Below are 22,364 nucleotides of genomic sequence, written 5' to 3'. Positions count from 1 at the left end.
CAATAACTTGATCGATAGATATCATCCGGTAGGTGTCAGCCTCAAGAAACTAACCTAACTCCATCAGTAAACAAAGAGCAGTGAACTGTACCTTACCTACAGACAGACCGATTTCCTTCCAGTGGAGCACATGCCTGAGGAGCCATTTTAATCGACTCCAGAATTCCGTGTAAACGCCTCCAACAGCAGTCACAGTACGAGTCTCAGTCCAGTTTACATTCTCACTGGTCTCACTTTACCTTCTCCAAATCAGGAGTATGCATATGTAGATCTTCAAACGTTAATAACTCAGCTACCATCCTCCAATCAGATCAAGATTAGACTTGGAGCCCACGTGTACAGCTCGAGTAGACCCAAGTGTTATCAAATGGCTTGACTCCATACACGAGAGTGCCTTAAGAATTTCTCTAGGTGCATACAGCACATTGCCTGTACAAAGCATTTAGGCGGAGGCCATGAGCCTTCACTATATCTCCGGAGACAAATGCTATTGTTAAACTATGCCATTAAAATCCGAAGCCTTCCTCATCATCTTACCTCAATCCACAGTGGGAGACCCTCTACAGAAACAAATATACAGTAAATAAAAAATGAAGCCTAAGCTTTGACAACATACATGAGGATAATAGCATAACAAATCCACCATGGCACACTTTCACTCCTAACTGTGACACTTATTTTCAACGGTTGGTTAAAAGCTCTCTGATAAATGTCAACATAAAGCAGATGCGTGCAGCCTAGTCATCACAGTTCTCTGAATATCGTCAAACATATACAGATGGCTCTAAAACAGATACCCAAGTGGGTGTTGCAGTGGTCCATCCAAACAAGCTTGTCCATCGATTCTAAAAGATTTTGAACTTTAAAATATTAATTCTGGAACTTATGTGAAAAAGGTCATATACAGTATAATTGTGTGTTTAAAGTATGCTTAAAAAGTGTTTGATTTTAATTATCATCATAACTTTGTTCAGCTATTGGCTAATTTATAGTTAGTTGCTAAGCACCTTTTCTGTTGATGTAACTGAACCAAACCCAACCTCCCTGCTGATTTTGCTTGCATGTTTTATACTTTGTTGGACAGTGGTTACGTTCAAGAGAGCCGACGACATCAGGAGAAGAAGACAAATCAGAGGTAAGGATTCAATGACACTGTTTGCTAAAAATATGATGAGGAAATAGATTTTCAGTGAATGTAAGAAGTACTCGCTTATTTACTTTTACCTTAGAAATGTTTTGATAATAACATATCGACTGAAAAACCCTGTTGTGCCATACTGAGTGGATTATAAATCGATTTGCCATTTCTTTCAGCTTTTCGACTTTCAAATTTTGTGTGCTTTTATTATGTGAGCGACATTTTATCAATATCATCTTAGTAATTACTTTGCACGATCTTATCTTGGAAATAAGTGAATATTCGTAAGATAGTTTTCCTGTTTTAGTAATATTGCGATGTGGAAATTAGAATTAATATTCCCATATTGAAGGAGGGATGTAAATATTCGAGTGTATTTTTTTCTTTTCATCCCTTCGTTTTTCTTAGAAATAAAACATCTTATCTATACTAATTTATAGTTTATTCTTATCATCTATTATTTAAAAGGTTTAAAAGAATTCAATATTCTTAATTTTAAATATCGTTTAAATTTGTTTTATACATATTTAAATTAGTAAGATACATTTTGTTTATAAGTGTACTTAATTCGTTATGTATTCTTTATGTTTAATTTTTTTTCTTTGCTTTCGAATTTGTGATGTTTCAGAAATTTTGAATTTTCATCTCTACCAGCCGTGTACAATTCCTTTTTGAAAATTCTCTTTATTGTGAAATGCAGATAATATCAGCCATCTTGTCGATGTCATAAGAAGACCAATCAATCAATTTTCTTTGTCTGAACGTGACAGAAGTACTAAAAAAAAAAAAATCGTGTTGCGATAAATATTGTTTGTTTTCCCTCTTCTACAAATATGGCCTCCAATCTCCACTTTATAAGTACTGTATTTAGAACTGGTAACTGCTGTGTATACCAGTGGCGTAACCTGACGGTATGCATCATCTGACACCCTTTGAAGTAAAAAAATATTATTTTAATAATAAATTTATTTATTAAGATAAAAAAATAATAATAATTAAAATAAAATAAAACAAATAAATGTGAACTAAATAAACAGCGATTAGAAGTACGCTGCTAATTAATTAAGATAAACATCGAAAGAAAAATAATTAAAGAATAGTTTATTCAGATATTTACAAAAAGCTAACGAGGTTCTAAAACTCAAAACTTAGTTTTGTCTTAGAAACATTTTACTTTGGATAACTTTGATTTATAAATGGAAGCGAACATTAATCATTTCTAGCTGGTGTCAAAAAGTTTGTAACAAAACAGCATATACGCATGAAAGTTGCTTTTACTGAACCCTCTTGTGTTTGCAACAATAAAGTAAAAAAAACAGTTAAGGTGTCCCCAGTGTGGTACACACCTGTCATGTTTATGAAGATGGATATTTCAGTGACCTTTCTCTTTTCTTCCCTAGATGCAAGCAGCCCGTCTAAGCCTATTTCGCAATCAGGAGACAACCTTTATCAAAACGTTCCACCATCAGGTAGGAAACAAAACGGCCCCCCAACGAATGAACCGGAAAGCAGTGCCATGTACGAAAATATGCCCTTTCATCAGCAGGGGGTAAGTCATTCAAAAACAATCTTGTATGCTTTCCTTTCGAACTTTTCAAGAGCATGTTTTCTAGCTACAGTTCTAACTGCCTTTTGCATGAGTAATGTTGCATCTCTAAAATAGAAAATAATCGTTATGAATTGTCTCTTTTCTTTTATTTTCAAGTAGCTTTTCTCCTTCAAATTGATCTTCGAAAACTATTAGTTTTCAAACAAAAAAAAAAAGCTTGTTGGCTTCTTTGCTATTTCAGCAACCCAATCATCCATTTTCCGGGTCCAGAATACGCAAATCTCTCCCTCCAGATTTTGTTCATGAATACGAAAATATCCCTCGATACAAACAGGACTATGGACCGTCTGGAGACTGCAGCATTACCGGGAACAACGCGAAGGTACCTTCTTTTCCTAGAACTTTTAAAGGTTCCCAAAAAACAGGAAATCAAGCGAATGGTAAAACACCACCGCACTGGATAGAAAGACCAAGGACAGAGTTAATGAATGCAGATCAGCTTTACCTCAGAAATCAAGAAATGGAAGAACTAACAACAACGAGAGAAAGAAACAGAAAACATTCGGGATCTAGAGACAGACATCCCAGGACCTGCGATAACAGTGGACACGCTGAAAATGGAGCTAGCCTTAAGGTTGGTGCTGTCATTATTTCTTTAAATAACTTTCAATTCTTTCGTAGCGCATACAAATACACTGTTGCTACCGAAGAAGCTGGTAATGGCCTCGTGATGAGATTTGTGGAAGTTCTGTATCCTGTGATAGAACTTCCGCAAAGTAGGGATACTGAAAATTTCTGTGGTGTAGTGCTGTTCGAATCGGCTACTTGTTTAACATTACTACGAGGCCACGGCCGGCAATCATAAATCAAACCAATTCACTTCTATCTTTACTTTACAGTTGGGATGACAATGATATATATTAATAGATTAGATATATATCGATTTTATTTATGTGTTATATCGAAACAAATATCGATATTTGGCATCAGGCATATCGGAGATTTGCCACCTCACTGGTCCATTTTTACATATTTTAGGTGCATATAACGCTTCGGCTAGTGGGAATATTTCTTTAAAACTTTTATCTTACAAATATTCATTGAAAAGAAAAGCTTTAACAATATCATTTAAAAACATAACTAGTGCAATACTCGGGTAGCTCGTTGTGAAGGTGGTTAGTGCTGTTGAATTGAAAAAGCGTACTTTTAGCTATATCTACGTAGGGGTCAGTAAAATGTAGGTTCTTAATGATCAAAATGGACTTATTTAAATATGCTTCAGGCAGAATTTGAATTTAAGAGATATTTTTACCTAAAGGATGAATATAATAATAATATCGATATGAAATTTTCGATGTATCATATGAACGATATATTTAACTTCTTTTTTTGCCATCCCTATACAACAGTAAGTCTGAAAGCCTTATCTAGTTTGGAAATTCTCAAGCAGTATACAATATACAGGTAGTTCTCGACTTTACGACTTAATCCGTTCCTAGCGCGCGCTCGTAAAGCGAAAACTCGTAAAGCGAGAATTATTTTCCATAGACATAAGGTTAAAAATAGGGGTTACGTTCTCAACAATGAAATTAGTTAGCTGATTAGTTTATGTTTAAACAATGATTGATTTATCCAAATTAATGAAAACGTAGACTGTAAAATCAAGCAAATTATTATAATAAAGAAATTATTTACGACTTACAAATGTTAAAGAATGTTTATTCTTCATCATCATCATTGACTAAATTCTCACTCGTTGATCACTCATTATTGGCTCGGCACTCGGTTTGTTGCACAAGGAGTTTTCTTCAGAAATGCTTCAAGAGGCGTTTATTCCAAGATAATCTTCTCTTTTAATTATAAATTTCACGATTGCATGCATAATCATTTTTTAACGGCACACACAAATTGCAACTAACACGATTCGCGTGGAGTAACAAGTTTACGAAGCTTAGAAAAAGGGAATTAAGAGAAAATTCTGAAAATTTATTTATGTTTTGTATACGATTGAAGATTTCAGTAAAGAGGAAACACATTTCACCATAATAACGTAAAAAAAAAAAAAAACAATTCCAGCTATCGGTATTTTCGCAAATGCAAGAAGATCGAGTTTACTACCCGTTTATAATTGCTTGCAGTAACAGAAAAGCCCAATAAACCGGAAAGTGCAAATTGTTATTGTTTTATGGTCGTGACCTCCAGAAACGTGCTTTAGAAAGAAATAAAAAAAACGTTTAAAATTGATTCTTATAACGGAACATATGATAACGATGAAAGTGTAGTGCATTTTAATGATTTGATGGTAACTAATAAAATTTACAAACCATGCTGACGACCTTAAAAATGACATTTTAGAGAGATAAAAAGCATAGTTATACAGCGAAATTTTCAACTTCCGAGATCTTGAAACGAATTACCTAAAAAACAATGTGTTATTGGGTTCACATTACGGTATTTTCACGATATGATGGTGTCTCTGGAACTGAGACACCATCGTAAAGCGGGGTACACTGTATTGTATAGCTACGCACGTGGTGTGGAATGCGGTAATATCAATGTTTGACATTCATTTTTTTGCAATTAATATTCATATCTTCGATTTTGTTGATACTTTGGAAAAAAAAACTCGTAAACCCTGGAACTCGTAAGGCGTAAACTCGTAAAACGACAACTGCCTGTACTTTTAAGAATCGGTACTTCAACAGCAGGTATCCTCCAGTGTAAGCGAGGTACATTAATGACAAAATATTTAGCTTCACCAAGAATGCACCGCATATAAGAGGTGTGGCAATAAAATTCTCGGATTGGTACAATAAAAATAACACAAATTAAAGGAGCTCAAACTGGTTTTATTTTTATTCGAAATAATTACCACTTGATTGAATGCAGTTATTATATCGTTATAAAAGTTCCTGAAAAGAGTCAGCGAAGGCGTCCAAAGAGATGATGTGAAGGTGGTTAGTGCTTTATGTACTCAGCATCCCGAAATATCCCTCCTTTGTGGGTAATTTCCACCTTAGGAAAGAAGAAGTCCACTGGTGCTAGACCGGAAGAATAGGGTGGATGGTTGATCTGCAAAATGCCACGTTTCATCAGGAATGTCTTTCACAACAAGTGCAGAATAGGCGGCCTTTCTCTCGAAATTGCAGCCTCACTCGGGAAATGGCTTCAATATAGTCTTTGAAGCACCTGTATGTAGAACGCAGCATTAACGCTTCCACTTCAGGAGCAAATTCCCTGTGGATCACACCCTATTTGTCGAAAAACACGTCTCAATCAGCATCGTCTCGATCTTGAACTTCTGTAAACGAAATCTTTTGGGCCTTCGTGCTGATTTTGAGGTCCACTCCATGCTCTGACGCTTCGTCTCTAGGTCATACTGAAACACCCAACAGTAATCTCCAGTGACAATACAGTTGAGGACATTAGGATTGTCTTGAAAAGTCTGGATGAAGACATTGCATGATGACACTCTTCGTTGCTTCTGCTTATCGGTGAGGGTGTGCGGCACAAATTTTGCAAAGACGTTCCTTTTACCTGAATCTTCAGGCAGAATTTGACGAGTCATCTCCTTATTCATATCCAACTCATCAGCCATCATCTGAGGGTCAAACGACGATCTCTTGCTACAAGTTACTGAACATTTACAACTCTGTCCTCATTTCTAAAGGTCGATGGACACCCACTAATTTCATTAAAATCGCATAAATGGAAATCGGGCAATCAATATTTATTTTTTCCGTGCACGCTTCCCGTGTATAGTTATACAAGATTGGTGAGTTCGTGTGGCAGGTGAGAGATAGAGATCTTTTTTTTTTTTAAAAGAGTGTATTGGAGAAGAGTAATAAATATTATACAAATTAAACTGTACTGCTAAGTATAGGGAACATAAACTACAGAGTTTTATTAACTATTCTGTAAAGCTATAATCTTAGTATTTAATTGATAAGACGATAACTATATTTACTTTTCACTTTAGTTAATCACATTAAAAGAAAAAAATCAATTAATTAAAAATGTATATATAGAACTCGCTGAAATTTAACGCACTGCATACATTATCAAGATTGTTATTTAATAACAATATTTGTATAATCACAATGAAGAATTTTTAGTGTCCTTTTTTTCTTTTAGTATTTTGCTTAATAGATAATTAGAATTTCTCTCACACTTAAAATAGTTATGAGCCGGGAAAATCACCTATAGGGAGTGGACAAAATAATGGAAACACCTATGATAAGAGTTACAGGTATGCGCTAATATTGTTGGGCCACCAACATTTGCTTTTAAAGCAGCTGGCATTCTACGTGGAATAGATTATGATAAATAAAAGGAATATTTGACCTTTTTTCATGGAGGAATGTTTCCAGCTCCTGGAGTGATGAAAGTAGAGGAAATCTGCTTCTTCCAAATATGCCCACATTGGCTCAATAATGTGTGTAAGTCTGCTGACTGTAAGCCATGGGAAATGCTTAGTCCCAGTTTCATGCTCCTCGAATCAAGTTTGGACACATTTACTTGTGTCTATTGGAGCATTTTCTTCATGTATCCTTTTATATATCATCTGTAAATTAACGTCTTTCATCTACAGTACTACCTGATCGAAACAAGAAAAAAAAACTTATCATTGCATATTACATAAATACGTGCACAGCCATTACAAAAACTACTAGTTTCATATCAAGTATTTCCATTATTTTCTCAACCCTCCCTGTATGCTCTATATTAAAATTAAATTAATATATTACTAGGGGGCTTCCTCCCGCTCTCTGTGCTCGCTTCTTTTGATAAAAAAAAAATACTTGCAGAAGCTTTCGACACTGTGTGTGTCTCTTCCTCAGCTATGAATACATAAATATATTACATTTGAAAATCAAGAATGGTACCGAGTGGTCAAATGAGACCACTCGGTACCATTGAACTCGAAAAAAGCGTGTGCACGGGGTTTATCTAGCACGACCACGCTAAAACAGAAGCTTGTTTTACCACAGTAAAAGCTTCTGTTACGTATTTCCACGTAACCCGCGTCCCTCTTCTCCCATTGGCTGAATAAATATCACTAGGAGGTAAATTATTTTAATGTATAGAAAATATTAAATTGCAAGTACAAGAATTGGTCGTTGGTCGTCGCCACTCGTCTATCACGTGCACATAACGGTCCACGATAACTCACATTGAGCCATATTGTGTTAAATCAGTTTTATTTGTGTTGGGATTTTCTTTTATTTTATTGGGAATTTCTCAACATTTTTTATAAATTTTAATTGAACCTTAATGTTATTTTCCAAAAACAAAATTTGAAAGGACACCGTGTCCTGAGGTAATGCTAGCCACAATATGTCCAGTAGTGCCCTCACATTATCAGGTGGATGGTCATGGCATCAAATAATCCTAAACATGTTTAAATGAGTTGATATGGGGTGAGTTTGGTGGTCATAGGAAGACGGAGAATTCATTGTCACGTTTCTGAAACCAGTTAGCATAGCAGCCTCCGGGCCTTGTGTCATGGTGCATTGTCTTCTTGATGTACGTCAGTGTTATCTGAATACGTTGTCATCATGAAGGGGAGTAAGTCGTAAGTGACGATAGAAAGGTAGGCGTTCCCATCGAACAATTGATTGACGGTAACAGAGGGCCCAGGGCATGCCACGAAAACAGTCCCCCAAACCATAAAACGACCACCTCTAGCCTGTCGAACACCAACAATACCATGGCCTCACGTTGCTTCCTCGAAATGAGGATACGACCATCAGCATGATAAAGATGGAAACGAGATTCATCAAACCAAGCAATAGATTTCCACCTGTCGGTGGTCCAGCGTTGATGCAGACGTCCCCATGGAAGGCACAGTTTCTTGTTTCGCAATCAGCATGGATACCAGGGACGGCCGTCGACTGCCATCTCCTGTACTAGATGATGTCCGTGGCATAATCCATGCGGGTATTGGCCTTGCTATTGCTTTGTGATGGGCGGTTATCTGGGCCACTATGCTGCATCGCTGCTGTGTTACGAAACGAGACACACAACACTCACCATGAGCTTAGACCACACGTGGCTGTCACACGTGTGCCCTTTGGTTGGTTGTTCGATCGCTGTTTAGCCAGTCACGGTATATTCGTGATTCCATAGAACGGGAAACTTGACCTTGTTGGCTGTTGTGAAGAAACTGACACCTGCACACCTTGTGCCCACAATCATTCCACGTTAGAAATCGGAAAGATCGCGACGCGAACAGCTTCTTCCTCGCAAACATTGAAAAACTGTTCGCCACATGTACGAACCACACTCTTACATCATCTACAGTCTATTATCTACAATGTCTCCAACTTTGAGCCTTGACCAGCACCACATGTCATTCCATTTCTACATAATGGGGCATTGCTAATGCAAAAACAACTCTGTGTGTGCGTGTGTGTTTTCTTGTCTTTGGAACGTATCTTTCGCACAGCACATGCCTTACTCAATTTAATACATATAAAGGTTGTTGTAGAATTTGAGGAGCATCAGTGACTAAGGCCATATTGCTCCGTGTATATTGTCTGTGTTCTGTGGTATTTTTTCTTTGCTGGACAAAAAAGCTGAGTTTCTGAGAAAATAAAACCATGCTGCCCTTGCCCGAGACCGACTAACTCGGCCACGTTGTGAAAAAGACCCATTAAAATTCTCCCTGTCATCTACAGGACTCGAACTGTTGTCTTTTCCATGTGGGGAGAACTGCAATCGTACCAACTGTGCTCCCCACGAGGGCGTACAGAGGCTAACCAGCGCCATTGCTCGTTACATTTCTATAATGAGGACTTCTTTAAACTGGAACAAAATCTAATTTTTCTACCAAAGAGTATAAAAACTAAACAAACAACCAAATCTTAAATATAACTCTCTTAGGCGCCTGACCACGAGCAATATTTGTCTTCTTGTTGTGCCAGCCCTGGCTGAAAGAAACTTTAGCTTGTGACTTTTTAATACTAGGATTGTACAACTAAATTAATAAAGAAGCAAAAACCGAATATAGAAGAATTTAAACATACAGGCGAATCAAACAATTTAATTAGGAACGCAAGCTGGTATATTGGTGTGTTTCCGCTTGTTTGTCGGCCGAAAAATGCAGACACCGACGGAGTATATTTGTATCTGATAGGAGATGTGTGTTAATTAGATATTAAGTTGGAGTGCTGTTCACAGCGGCGAATTTATTTTAGTTATAAATGAACCGCTGTAGATGACATACAAAGATACACGCACGCACGCACGCACACACACACACGCCAGTAATGTATGGTGTCATTCTAGGCTGATATTTATTATAAAAGGCAACCTCTTATTGCATGCCAGACAAATGTAATCGATATCTGTGCTAAAAGGATTCTCGGTGTTTTGTTCTTGTGAATAATTAAAATTCTATTTGGATTAGGTTATTTCGTCGGTAGCATTAATATACAGCGCAAGCTGTTAAAATTATCGCACATATTCATCTAGAATAATTTATTTGTTTATTTATTTATTTTTTTGCTCTTAAATCTTCTACGAATTAGATCCAAATTAACTTATGCATTCTGAGTGCTTCTATGGAAAGACTGAAGGTTGCGATCCCATGAATTTGAGGAGACGAAACATTTTGAAAGGTGAAAAACAAAATTGTAAGTTTTGTTTTTAATCTTGCAGTATAGAAACCCAACTTTGAAAGGCTGCAAATTAACTGGTTTATTAACATTCGTTATTTCCCCCTTTAGGTTATGACATTGGTTTCTGCTGTTTCATCTGTTTATGAGTAATTATGCAGCCCGATTATACAATAGATTATTCTAAATATCGGCATTCGCACCTTGAATGCATCAGATAGTTAGAGGCTTATGTTTCGGTAAGTTGGCTAATTTCTGTTAGCAAATATTATTAAATCTATCTCATTAAGCATTGAGCGCTGTTAATAACACTAACCAAAAAGAAAAAAAAAAGTCATACCTCCGCAATGAAAATACACTGTTCTACCTTAATATCCGGACACCTGCCTTTAGACAAAAAAAAGAGCTTTTATTGTGTCATTTAATATTTTGTGCTGAAACCTTTTGCTTTTATGACGACCTTCAATCTTCGCAGCATAATCTCAACCAGTTTTCTATAAATGTCAGGTGATATGTTCCTCCACTCGGCGTTATTCTTTGGCCGATCTCGATTTGCACGTATCCGACGATCCAATACATCCCAAAGATGCTTAATAGGGTTCACATCAGTTCTCTGGGCTGGCCAATTCAATTCTTCCACATCCATTTTTCTCAAACCACTCTGTTATGACCCGAGCAGTATGGCATGGCGCTTTATCTTGCTGATACAGATATGGGCCTTCCCCGAAGTTGGAACAATCATGCATTTCCACAATGTTGGAAGTGCATGATTGTTCAGGCTCTCCTGGTATTGCATAGCATTCATGGTTTTGTCAATAAAGACTAATGGGCTCAAGCCAAACCATGAAAGGAGCCCCATACCATGACACTCACTCAACCAAACTTCATTGTTGGGAGGATACAGTCAGGAAGGAACTGGTCCCCTGGCATTCGCCCTACCCAGGAACGGCCACCAGACTGGTAGAGTGCGGACCTAAACTCGTCTGTCCATAGGACTGTTTCCCGCTGCTGTACAGTCCAGGATTCGCGCTCTTTACACCATGTTAATTAGCATCTAGCATTTGTTGAGGTGATCAATTCTGTTGAACGTGTCATCTGGCATGTCCACCTTTGCTATTGTCTGTTCTAAGTCCAGTGTGCATACTGAAAGCAAGTTCTCTGACGTGTTGCATGTATAGAACCTGTTTCCCCATCCATGAAGGGCTGTCCGGATATTAATGGTAAGGCAGTGTATATGATTATGGAGGAAATGAACGCGCCGATACCGAAAATCGTCATAAAAAAGTCTTTATCACGTCTAAAAGATGTACCAACGTTTAATTTCAAAATAAAGGGATAGGTATGTATAATTCAAGTTTTTAATACAAGTGTAAAAAAAAATTACACGTTCTTTATAACTCATTTAACTTCGGAAAAAAATATCATAAATCATAGCGAAATAGTTATATTTCAATAATATATAATCATCATACCTGTAATCGGTCTTAAAAATGGTCTGAAAAAACCGCTCTCCTTGTTCATTACTCACATCTCCCAGATTTTCGGAGAAAAATTTGAGATGAGAATGGAGAAAATGAATTTTCAACGACATTCAACAGCCCATGTTTTTCTAGCACTCGAGTAAAGTAGACACCAACGTTTCTTCTTTCCTATTATCCAAAAGACAATGTACTACTGCTTTAAATGATCGCCAAGATTCAACCTCTTTTAACTGGGTTTCAAACAGATCGTCTTCTAGGAGTTTCTTAATTTAGTCCTACAAAAATCCTTCCTTAAATTTGGCATATGTCAAATTAGCCTTCTCAAGTATGCAAATTCGTTACCTTCTTTATCAAATCCGCCCCTTCACGAAATTTTTCGCCAACCCAAGTTTGACGTGCAGGGGTGGAAGAAGAACCTTGTTTGATTGCCCTAAAGAAATATATTTTGCATTATATTATCCTGGTATGAACTCGTCCAAATGTTGCACAACATAATGTTCTTTTGTCGTATTGAACAATAACAAATCAATCAACTACACTGCCACCTGGATGTAAGACAAACATTTTTTCGTTTTATTGTTTCTGGTTTTGCGTATTTATTTCAACTTGGTCACCATTTATTAGTTTCGTAATGCTAGTTTTCATTTTAATGCCAAGGGCTAATTTTACAGATGGGCAATGTCCAAATCGATATGTTTTTAATTAGTCATTTTTTTTTTCTTAAATTGGATTAACCATCCGACACACACGTATATACAGCGGGTGCATATAAAGTGGAACAAGTTGGAACTTCTTATGAGAGAAAGCATTAGCCTGCACTTAGCTGCAGTCCCTACATTCTTTTGCTTGCCAAATTTGTCCAGATAAAAGGGTGTTATTAATTACCCACTAACTCAGTAATTAGAACATTTTTTCTTACCTTAATGGCTTTTTGATACTTGTGAAATATTATCCTTTTTTCTATAAAGTAAATTTTGTGTAATGAATAAAACTGATATTGGTTTTCGTCATTAGCTTTCCATTGGAAATTCTACTGATAGGGGAAAAAAAACCCTACAATAATAATAATTTTATTTTCGATAAATACGCATTATGTATAGGAATGATTTCATACACCCTTTTTATATCAAAATAAAACAATTTCAAATAAAAAAAAAAAACATTGGCTTAAAAAAATTTATTTACATAGTTTTATTGGTTCATATTTAGTATGAGCCATGTAACGTTTTATGCTCATGCCCGCTACTCGCTCTACCAAATCAACGTTAGTGACTGAGTTAGCGTCATTTAGGAAGTGACGTCATTTCCGTTTCACATTTTCGTGACAAATTGGTTTTGTTGATTGTGATTCTTGATGTTTTCCCATCAATCAAGAATTAACAATCAATGCATTAGCGTCATTTATGAAGTGACGTAATTTTGCGTCATTTCCGCTTCATATTTTCGTGACAAATTGGTTTTACTTCAGTCCGAAATTTAGTAGGTGCCAGCAAAGATGCTTTCACATAAAAAAACAACACAAAAAATTCTTTTCCATATGACTTAAAAGTAACTTTAAATAACACAACTGAGTAATTTTTTCTTTCTTTTTCTAACAGCGTTACATTAAAATTACAAGTATAAATGAAAATGAACCAGTTTTTACCAAATCTCTCCTAATATTAAATAAACAAGTAGAATTCTTTTATATCTAACTCCTGCAGCAATTTGTTTGCAAAAAAGGTATCAATATTATTTTTGTTTACATCTCTTGTACATACGTCCATAAAATATCTTTTCATTTTAGTCTTATCCAACTTAATATTCATAAGTTTATGGTGTCATGTAATTTTTTTTTATAATTCCAGTATATTGTTTTTCAAAAAAGAATAAGAACTAACATCTACTAATTAGATTTCATCTAAATTCAACAACATCCAGTTTTCATTCTCTGACATAAATATTTAGCTAATCTAATTTGAATTGTCTCAGCTATATCATCTATAGAGAACTGATAAGAGAGAAAAGAAAGAAAGAAAACAAAAACGCATATTCAAGAACCGGTCTACTAATTGATTTATCCATTTATCTCCCAGCTCATTCTCCAACACTGTGTACTGAGATAAACAGAGTAGATGATGCCGCTGGATACAGAATGAGACTTTTTTAGATGCACACCACAAGGCCGTTTCATTGTGACAGCAGTAGAATTTATATAATTATATATTCACATCAGGGCGAATAAAAATGCGCCGGAGGTAACACAGTTGGTAGAATCCTCACCCGTCCCAGCTGGAAAAGACCTGAGTTCCAGTCCTGTCGATGAAAGGAGGAGGAGGAGTTCTTATGGGACTTTTTCACAACGTAGCCGAGTTAGTCGGTCTCACACAAGGATAGCATGGTTTTCCTCCCGGACACGGGCTTTTTTCCCAGAAAACAGAAAATCGACCACAGAACACACGCAATTTACAGACAGCATACACGAATCAATATGGCCTTAGTCGCTGATGCTCCTAAAAACTCTACTACAGCGAATAAAAATAAATCAATTTTTAAATAATTAATCGTAGCCAGATTTATATGAGTTTTGATATTTAAATCTGTTGAACAGCTTTTAATTTAACTGGTTTGAGTTTAACTGTATTTAAATTTGTCATTTTCCTTGAATACGGCTACAACACCACTCCAGGTATTGCGCAACGTGTTCTTTCATGCAAGGCGCTGTAATTTTGAAGGTGCCAAACTTTAAAATAGCATTTATATAAGAAGTATAAAAATAACTAGGTCGCGCCGTGGACTTTGGATAACTATGTTTATTCCAGATAATTTAAAAACTACAGTAGTTCTATCATCTCTTTACCATTATTAACTGCATATAAGTAAAGTTTTTCGAATTTCCAAGCTTGTTTTGTTTATATATATATATATATATATATATATATATATATATATGTGTGTGTGTGTGTCCATCACATGAAATAAGTCTATACTAATTTGTGTTGAAGTTACTCCCAGTCTCGTATTAGGTTTTAACGAATTAACCACCTTTTTTTAGGAAAAAACAAGATATGTATAGTGAGGAGGCTCTCAATGTAAGGATATACCAGTAGTGGTACTCGAAGTTCATATGTTATAACAACAGCTTAGTCAATGAAGAGTGTTATGGCAGATCTGCTCAGTTGAATGATGACCTGCTGGCATGCTTGAAGTAGATCTTACTATAACTGCTGTAGAGCTTACCCATACATTTAATTAGATCCATTCAAAGATTTACATTACTATCACTTTGGAAGGATAAGGATACTACCAGAGCGTTCCCGAAAGTTAAGCGGAATCGTGCCAAGAAGAAACGTTGCTATGTAGCATACAAAAGTGATTCCACCTTTTAAGTATACGGAAGAAAATCATCACTGAGTGTACTTGGTTAATGCTGTTTATTTCTTAAGCTGAAAATATTTATTTTCAGAACATCCACCATATTGTCCATTCATTCATCTAATCATCGCATAGCAACAAACATAATATCCAGAGCTTCAGTTGTGTCCTCGCGGTAGTGAAGTGGTTATAATCATTGTCCTCCCAATGCCAGGGAAAAAGGGTATGCGGAGATGCAGGAAGGTCTGGGTTCGAATCTCATCAATGACGATAGGAATTTTTATAAGGAGAAAGAAACTCCGGCGGGGGGACACTATAGCCTCCTTTCCATCCACAGAGTATTTCATAAATTCTCCTTCTTTATAATGGAAACTCGGAGATTAGGCTGTAAACCATTGTAAATATTTATTTAAACAAGAAAAGTTGTTCAAAAAAGCAAAAAAATGGAAAATACAATTGACAAATAAAAATTAAACAAGAACTCGTTATGTAATATCAGAGAAAACAAGGAACGTTTTTGTAGAGAAATAATTTCTCTTAAAGATCAAGATCTGTCTAGTGAATTAAAAAACCGCCAACTATAAAATAAAAGCTTCCTCTTTTTTAAAATTCCTTTAAAGTTCTGGATCTTTTTTGGTTTAAATGATAAAAGGTAAATTAAGCATGCCGTTGTTAGATAAAAATAGTTGTTTCGGTCAAAACGACGCAGATAAAAATAAATAAATAAATGAAAAATAAATCTCAGTGTTTATTTTAATGTTTAAAAACTACTTAATGTTTTAATGCTTAAAATTTATATAAAGCGAACAGCATTCCAAACATCGTAAATATATTTAAACGGGATTTGATGATTACATTTATCTGTTTTGGTATCAATTGAATAGAAAAAGTTAAAACTATTTTTTATTTATTTTATTAATTTCTTCTGTTGCTTCAGATTCCAAACTGCAAAGGCTTTCAGACTTCAAGCTCTGTGAACACATCTAAAATTATAAATGTAAAAAAAATTATTAAATTAGCAATATTATTTTTTAATTTCAATAATTTCAATAGCTTTTAATTATATAATGGTGATTGATACAACAAAAAACACTTAAACACTAACATTTGAAATGTTTCAGTAATCTTTCCCCGTACATTTAAATAAATAAAATTATTTAAATTTAAATAATTATTGTTGAAATCTAAAAATTTCAAACAAACAGATTCATATAGGGCAGTTAAAGGATTAAAAAAAAAAGATTGGGTGGCCAATGAAAGAAAACAGACTGGACAATGTTAAGATTGAATTGTATGCTATGCATTTTGAATTTCTGTAACTTGCCTTTCATTTTATCTTTAACTATACAAGTGGTATGACTTTTAACTTATATAGGACTAGTTACTGCGCGGTTGCTCTGTAGCTTTTAATTAAAATGTGAACAAATATTTCTCTGGCAATTACTGCTTTTGAATAACGAGACATTGTAAATGATTTATCTGGCTTTAGATAACATTTTAACATATAGTAGAATGCCCTGTTTGCCCTTAAATGTCACATAGTTGACGATGGTGTTGAATAGACTTTCTTGAAGTCTTTTGAATGATTTTAATGCTAACATGAACTGCATGGTGTGTTGATGCATGTGTGCATGTGATCTTGCAGAATTTGAGCTGTTCAACTAACCCACCAGGAGTAATATATGCTGATTTAGCGTTGCCAAACAAAGGCCCTAAACCTGTGGCGCGGAAAGATACACCAACAGAATACGCCACATTAAAGTTCAACAGAGAAGCGGAGAGAGCTCGAGGATGTAAGTATACCTTATCCAAGGCAAGTAGCTTTGTTTTTTTTGTTATCGAATCTGTTTTCAATTTAAATTACACGTTTATGCATTATATTATATTCATCGAAAATCTTAAAATGCTACCATCTATGTTTAAAATGAAATTTAGGATAAATTGAGTTAACATCAAATGAAATAGTTCAGGCTTAAAATTCAGAAAAGTTCTGAATTTTAATATATGAAAATTAGTGATATGTGTACATAATTTTCGCTTTGGTTGGTAGAATATTTTGAAAACATGATTTTGTACGCAAATATTTAACTGTATTACTTGTTTCGTATCTTTCGATTTTACAATTAATATATACAATTAATTTCGGTTTTTCGTGTAATATTAAGCAAAAATCTAAGAGTTTGAAATCAAATTAATCTTTACTGATATTTTAAAAGTTATTATTTTACATAAAATTTACCTAATATTAAGAAAATACAGTAAAATTAAATTATCTAAAGCAGTTAAAATTTAAAGAACAGATGAAAAAGCAATATTTAAAATTTTAAATTGTGATCAAGTTATTTCCAATATTAATTGGGCACTTTATTACATTTCTGCTATATCAAGTGTTTATTAAATACGTGTTAAAGTCAAATATTATTCAAAATTTAACTAGTGCGCTTACTTTTTATATGAAAAACAGGCGGTTCCAAATGAAATCAAATAAAATGAAAATGGTACACATTTCTGTGACTCGATTTCATATTTTTCTTTATTGGAATAATTTATAGCATAGAGCGGTAATTTAACCTTATTGACTTTATTAAATACATGTAACTAGAATTTAAATTAAAATAAAACATTACACAATAAATTAAACAAACATAACACAAATTCACAAACTTAAGGAACATCAAAAAGAAACTCCAAACATTATTTATGCGTATTTTTTTTTCCATTTCATGATAGCGACATCATTATAACCATCATTATCGGCCATTTTCAATAAACTGCAGGATGAAGGCCTCTCTGGCAACTTTCTAATTCCTTCTGTCTTGTGCAATGGCCATCTATTTACTGCCCACGAACTCTTGAATTTAATCTGTCCATCTCCATTGTTGTCTTCCAGGTTTCCTTTTAGTTCATCTTGGGTACTATTCTGTTATTTGCTTAGTCATTCTCTCATCATGTGTTCGAGCTATGTGTCCTGCCCGAGTCCATTTCAATTCTTTAGTTTTGATAAGAACGTACTTTAGTTGAGTTTTCTGCCTAATCCATATGTTTCTCTTCTTATCTAACAGTCTGATTCCCAATATAATTCGTTCCATTCTTCGCTGTGTAGTTCTCAGCTTCTCTTCCATTCTTTTGGTGAGTGCCCAAGTTTCACTGGTTACATTGGCTCATTATTTACAAGTATACATTGGTTCATTATTTTATGTTTCAGACAAATTGGGATATTGCTCCTCTGTATGTGAATATATTTCCTGAATGATATCCATCCGCGATTTATTCTTCTCTTGACTTCCAGACATTTATCATTATTACAGCTAATGACTTGTCCCAGATAAGTATATGAATCCACCTTTTCAATTACTGCTCTTTCAATGATTATATCCCTTTCTATGGCATACTTGTTCATCATTACTTTTGTTTTAGCCATATTCATCTTTAGTCCGAAATCCTTACTAACTCTGCATAACTGATTCAGATTTTCCTCTAATTTTTTTGGATTCGTGGCTTATGACCACAATGTCATCTGCAAATCGTAAATGGTTTAGGTATTCTCCTTTCACATTGACCCCTTTCTGCGACCACTTTAATATTCTGAAAGCTTCCTCGAGGGCAGCAGTAAACACAATACCTTCGACACAATATCTTCGGAGATATTGTGTCGCCTTGTCGAACTTCTTTCTCAATTTTAAATTTGCTACTGTCTTTGTCTAGTCAAATAAAGGAGGTAGCGTTCTCATATATTTTCTTCAAAATCATAATATATGGGGTATCTATGCCTTGTCTTTCCAGTGCCCGAAACATTGCCTTATGCTGTATGGAGTCAAATGCCTTTTCATAATCCACAAATGCCAGGCATAATGGTGTTTTATATTCATTTGCTTTCTCCATTAGCTGTGATATTACATGAAGGTGATGCATAGTTGAGAATCCTGTCCTAAAGCCAGGTTGCTCTTTCGGTTGATTCTCATCAAGTATTCTTTCTAATCTGTTAGTAATGACCCTTGTGAACAACTTGTAGATGTGGGATAACAAGCTAATTGGTCTATAATTTCCAATTTCTGATTTATCTCCTTTCTTATGCAGCAAAACTATGATTTCATCATTTCACTCCTTAGGGGTCACCGCCTTTCCTAACGTATTTTGTGAAGTCTTTCCAGTTTCTGCGTCATGTCTTTTCCTCCTAATTTTAACAACACTATAGTATAGGTATGTATAGATAACAACTCTACAATATATAGATAATTTTAAAAACTCTGCAGTATGATAGCGACACCTGATGACAAAAATTAAGGGCATCTCTATAAATAAATCTAAATAAATAAATGAAATCATTATGAAGTTATTATTCAATGAACTGTTGCCATATTCTACTTAAATAATCATAATGCAAAGTTTTACTTTAAGCAAGGATTTTATTGTCAGTAGGAAAATAACTTGAATCAAAAGTGAAAACACCAATCTACATTTTTCTATTATTTTCATTCGCATTAAAAGCGGTTTAGTGGTGAACAAACATGAAAATTAAGTTGTTTTATTTTAACACGTCAAAGACTTGTTAATTATCCGTTTTCATTCTTTTTTTTCCCTTTCGTATCGCTGCAAATTCAAATACTTATTATTACCGGCTTAAGGAGAAAAAATGACTGACTGCACATATTAAATAAAACTTTACATAAAAATAAAAACAGAAAGTGGACACTTAATATGATTACATAAATGAAGAGGCATTTGCATGTCACTTGTGGTTACACCATATTTGCCACCATAAAAATTTCCAGAAGTTAGTAAACAAATTATGAGCCGTGTATAGCATTACTGTTTATAAACTAATAAATATTCTCAGTCGACTACTTAAAGAAATAAGGGCGGTGATTTCATAAGTGAATGAAAGAGCCAGATATTATCCAAGAAAGTAAGCGTGAAGCTTAAGTGTATACTTTTGCAAGATAAATATTACTGCTCTGTAATTTTACTCAGTGAGGCGTGAAATAAAATATTACTCACCGCCTATCTCTGTGTCGAACATTAGAAATGTGCTATTGGGTTGACTGAGATCCTTTTACAGTAATTTACCCTTAATGGCATCCCTGTCTAGTCATCAAAATCTTTTTTGTGGGGGAGGAGGGGGAGGGGTTCCTATTCACCGTGTCTTATCTTCTAACACTTATAAGTTAAGTTGGAGTAATTAGCAGGGCCTATGTAATTAGGGCTAAATGTGCTTGTACACGAAGAAGAGAACGTTTAAAGTGTAATTAAGGAGAAAGAGGTGCCCCTAATTATTCTCCTGGCAAAATTGCGCATTGTTGACATAAATACAAATGGGATTATTAAAGATGCGAACTGAGAAGCTACTATAGAAGATAAAGTAATATCATTGGGAAGAATTGGGACAATTAAAAGCTACAACGTAACTAGACGAAAGGCAGGGCTCTGTCATTTCAATGAGCAGCGATCGGTAAGAAGGACTTTGCGCGCTACGTTTCGTAGAATGTTTGTTAGTATCTACTGCTTCTCCTGGACTAATGTGTGGCTAGAGCGTCATGCTTAGGCACTTTAACACCACTTAGCTGATTGGAAAATTTCCCACTGCATTCTTGAAGATTTCTCGTCTTGACTCTTTTTAGCTTCGCACTAATTCAAGTTGCGGATTACTTCCTTTCTGAATGGTGTTAATTAAGGTGGAGTTGTTTTATCTACCCACTAAAATCCTAAAATCTTCCGCAGTATGTTCTAGGTTTTAAGATAATGGATTTTGGTGTCGTTAGTAGTACAGCTATTAATCTAGAAGACTTTTGAGAGATATCTTAGAAATGGCTGAGAGGCTGAAGTTTTTCTTTACGTTTTGTGTGCAAACCTTGGTCGTTTGCTGAAGTGCACCTAATGGTGCTAAACGAAGTGATCCACGAGGAAACTTTGTGGAAACTGAAATTAATTGAGAGTCTAAGAACTCAACAAGTTTACGTCTAAGTTTTAGGAAGGTAAAAGAGAGAAATGGAGGTGTACAAAAGCAAAAAAAAAAACAAAAAAAGAAAGATTTATCAAAACGCGAAAATTCTCAGATTAATTTACTTTTTTCATTCAGAGAATACCGCGTCCTTTTAAATTAAAAGTTAGTTTTGTCGATGCTCTTATTCCATAAGTTGAATTTGAATCGATGGGCTATATCTGTGAAAATGTTCAGAAAATTATTCTAAAACATGAAAAACCACTAATTTTGTATACCAACCACAATGGGCTCGCGAAAACTTTCTTCGTTGGCAACAGGATTTAGTCTCAACCTATCCAATGCCAGGAACACATGTGCCCCCCCTCCACATCCATAGTACCACAGCCCTGGAGAAATCCCTAAAAATGCCAATGCTCCATAGCTCAATCTTTCAGAAAAGATTCACTGCCACTGTAAATATGCTCATAAGACGTATTTCAGCTTCTGGTCTGTGGGACGGTGTTCACTGGGGATTCTATCCTGTACTCGTCGGTCGACTCCTTCCCTAGCCACCAATAGAAACAGCCTGCACATGGCTGATAGATTTTCCCCGGGAAAATGCTGAAAGTTGCACAATCATCTGAGGTGGACCCTTATAAATTCGTGATGTTTTTATGCTCTAATAAGAGTCAGCTCTGCAAACTCAGTCAAATTCTAAACATTGAAACAAAATATACCCTGTTAAGGGTATATCTTATTTCAATTTTCTTAACTGATTGTGTATTAATTCACTTTATACTAATGCTATTAACCCTATACGGTTAGGATACTGGATATCTCTATGTCAGCTTCTTTCTTGCTATTTAATTTATGTATTATGTCAATTCCTTGGCTATTTAACCGCGCATGCAGGGGACTTTGCCTTCATAACAGGTTTTCAGAAATTTTTCGTGAGCAGTAACGTTGTAATTTGGATGACCCCTATCTTGCAAAACAACATGAATACTTTCATTTAATATGATATTTCTTCGAGCAATCAGTGCAGGTAAATCGTTTTCCTAAAAGAATGTTACCTCGAGTAGGTTCTCGTAGGTAGCACAGTTAGTATAATCATCGTCCTTCCCACACTGGCTGGAAGAGACCCGAGTTTTAACCCTTCAATGATGCAAGGAGGTTTCGGCCTTTTTCACAACGGGACTGAGTTAGCCGGTATCATGCGAGGAGCAGTGGTTTTTTCTCCCGGAAACTCGTGTTTTTCGTCCAGCGAACAGCAAATCGACATCGACCACATGCAATTTAGAGA

General features: G+C 35.2%; 1 protein-coding gene across 4 annotated transcripts in view; it reads left to right on the top strand.

The window, feature by feature from the left end:
- LOC150077959 (hemicentin-1-like) overlaps positions 1 to 22,364 on the top strand; it is a 424,550-nt gene that overhangs the window by 392,567 nt on the left and 9,619 nt on the right. For 2 of the 4 annotated variants that reach the window (XM_090385458.1, XM_090385459.1), the window contains 3 exons: positions 2,539 to 2,687; positions 2,929 to 3,321; positions 16,787 to 16,934. In XM_090385458.1, the coding sequence (XP_090241584.1) occupies positions 2,539 to 2,687; positions 2,929 to 3,321; positions 16,787 to 16,934 (690 nt within the window). Of the gene's footprint in view, positions 1 to 1,084; positions 1,136 to 2,538; positions 2,688 to 2,928; positions 3,322 to 16,786; positions 16,935 to 22,364 lie in introns of all 4 variants that reach the window. The other 2 variants (XM_090385457.1, XM_090385460.1) reach the window with 2 other exon arrangements.

Source organism: Mastigoproctus giganteus, chromosome 11 (assembly GCF_048544385.1).
Source record: "Mastigoproctus giganteus isolate SK-2022 chromosome 11, ASM4854438v1, whole genome shotgun sequence".
NCBI lineage: Eukaryota > Metazoa > Arthropoda > Arachnida > Uropygi > Thelyphonidae > Mastigoproctus > Mastigoproctus giganteus.
This window is presented reverse-complemented; position numbering and strand designations above follow the sequence as displayed.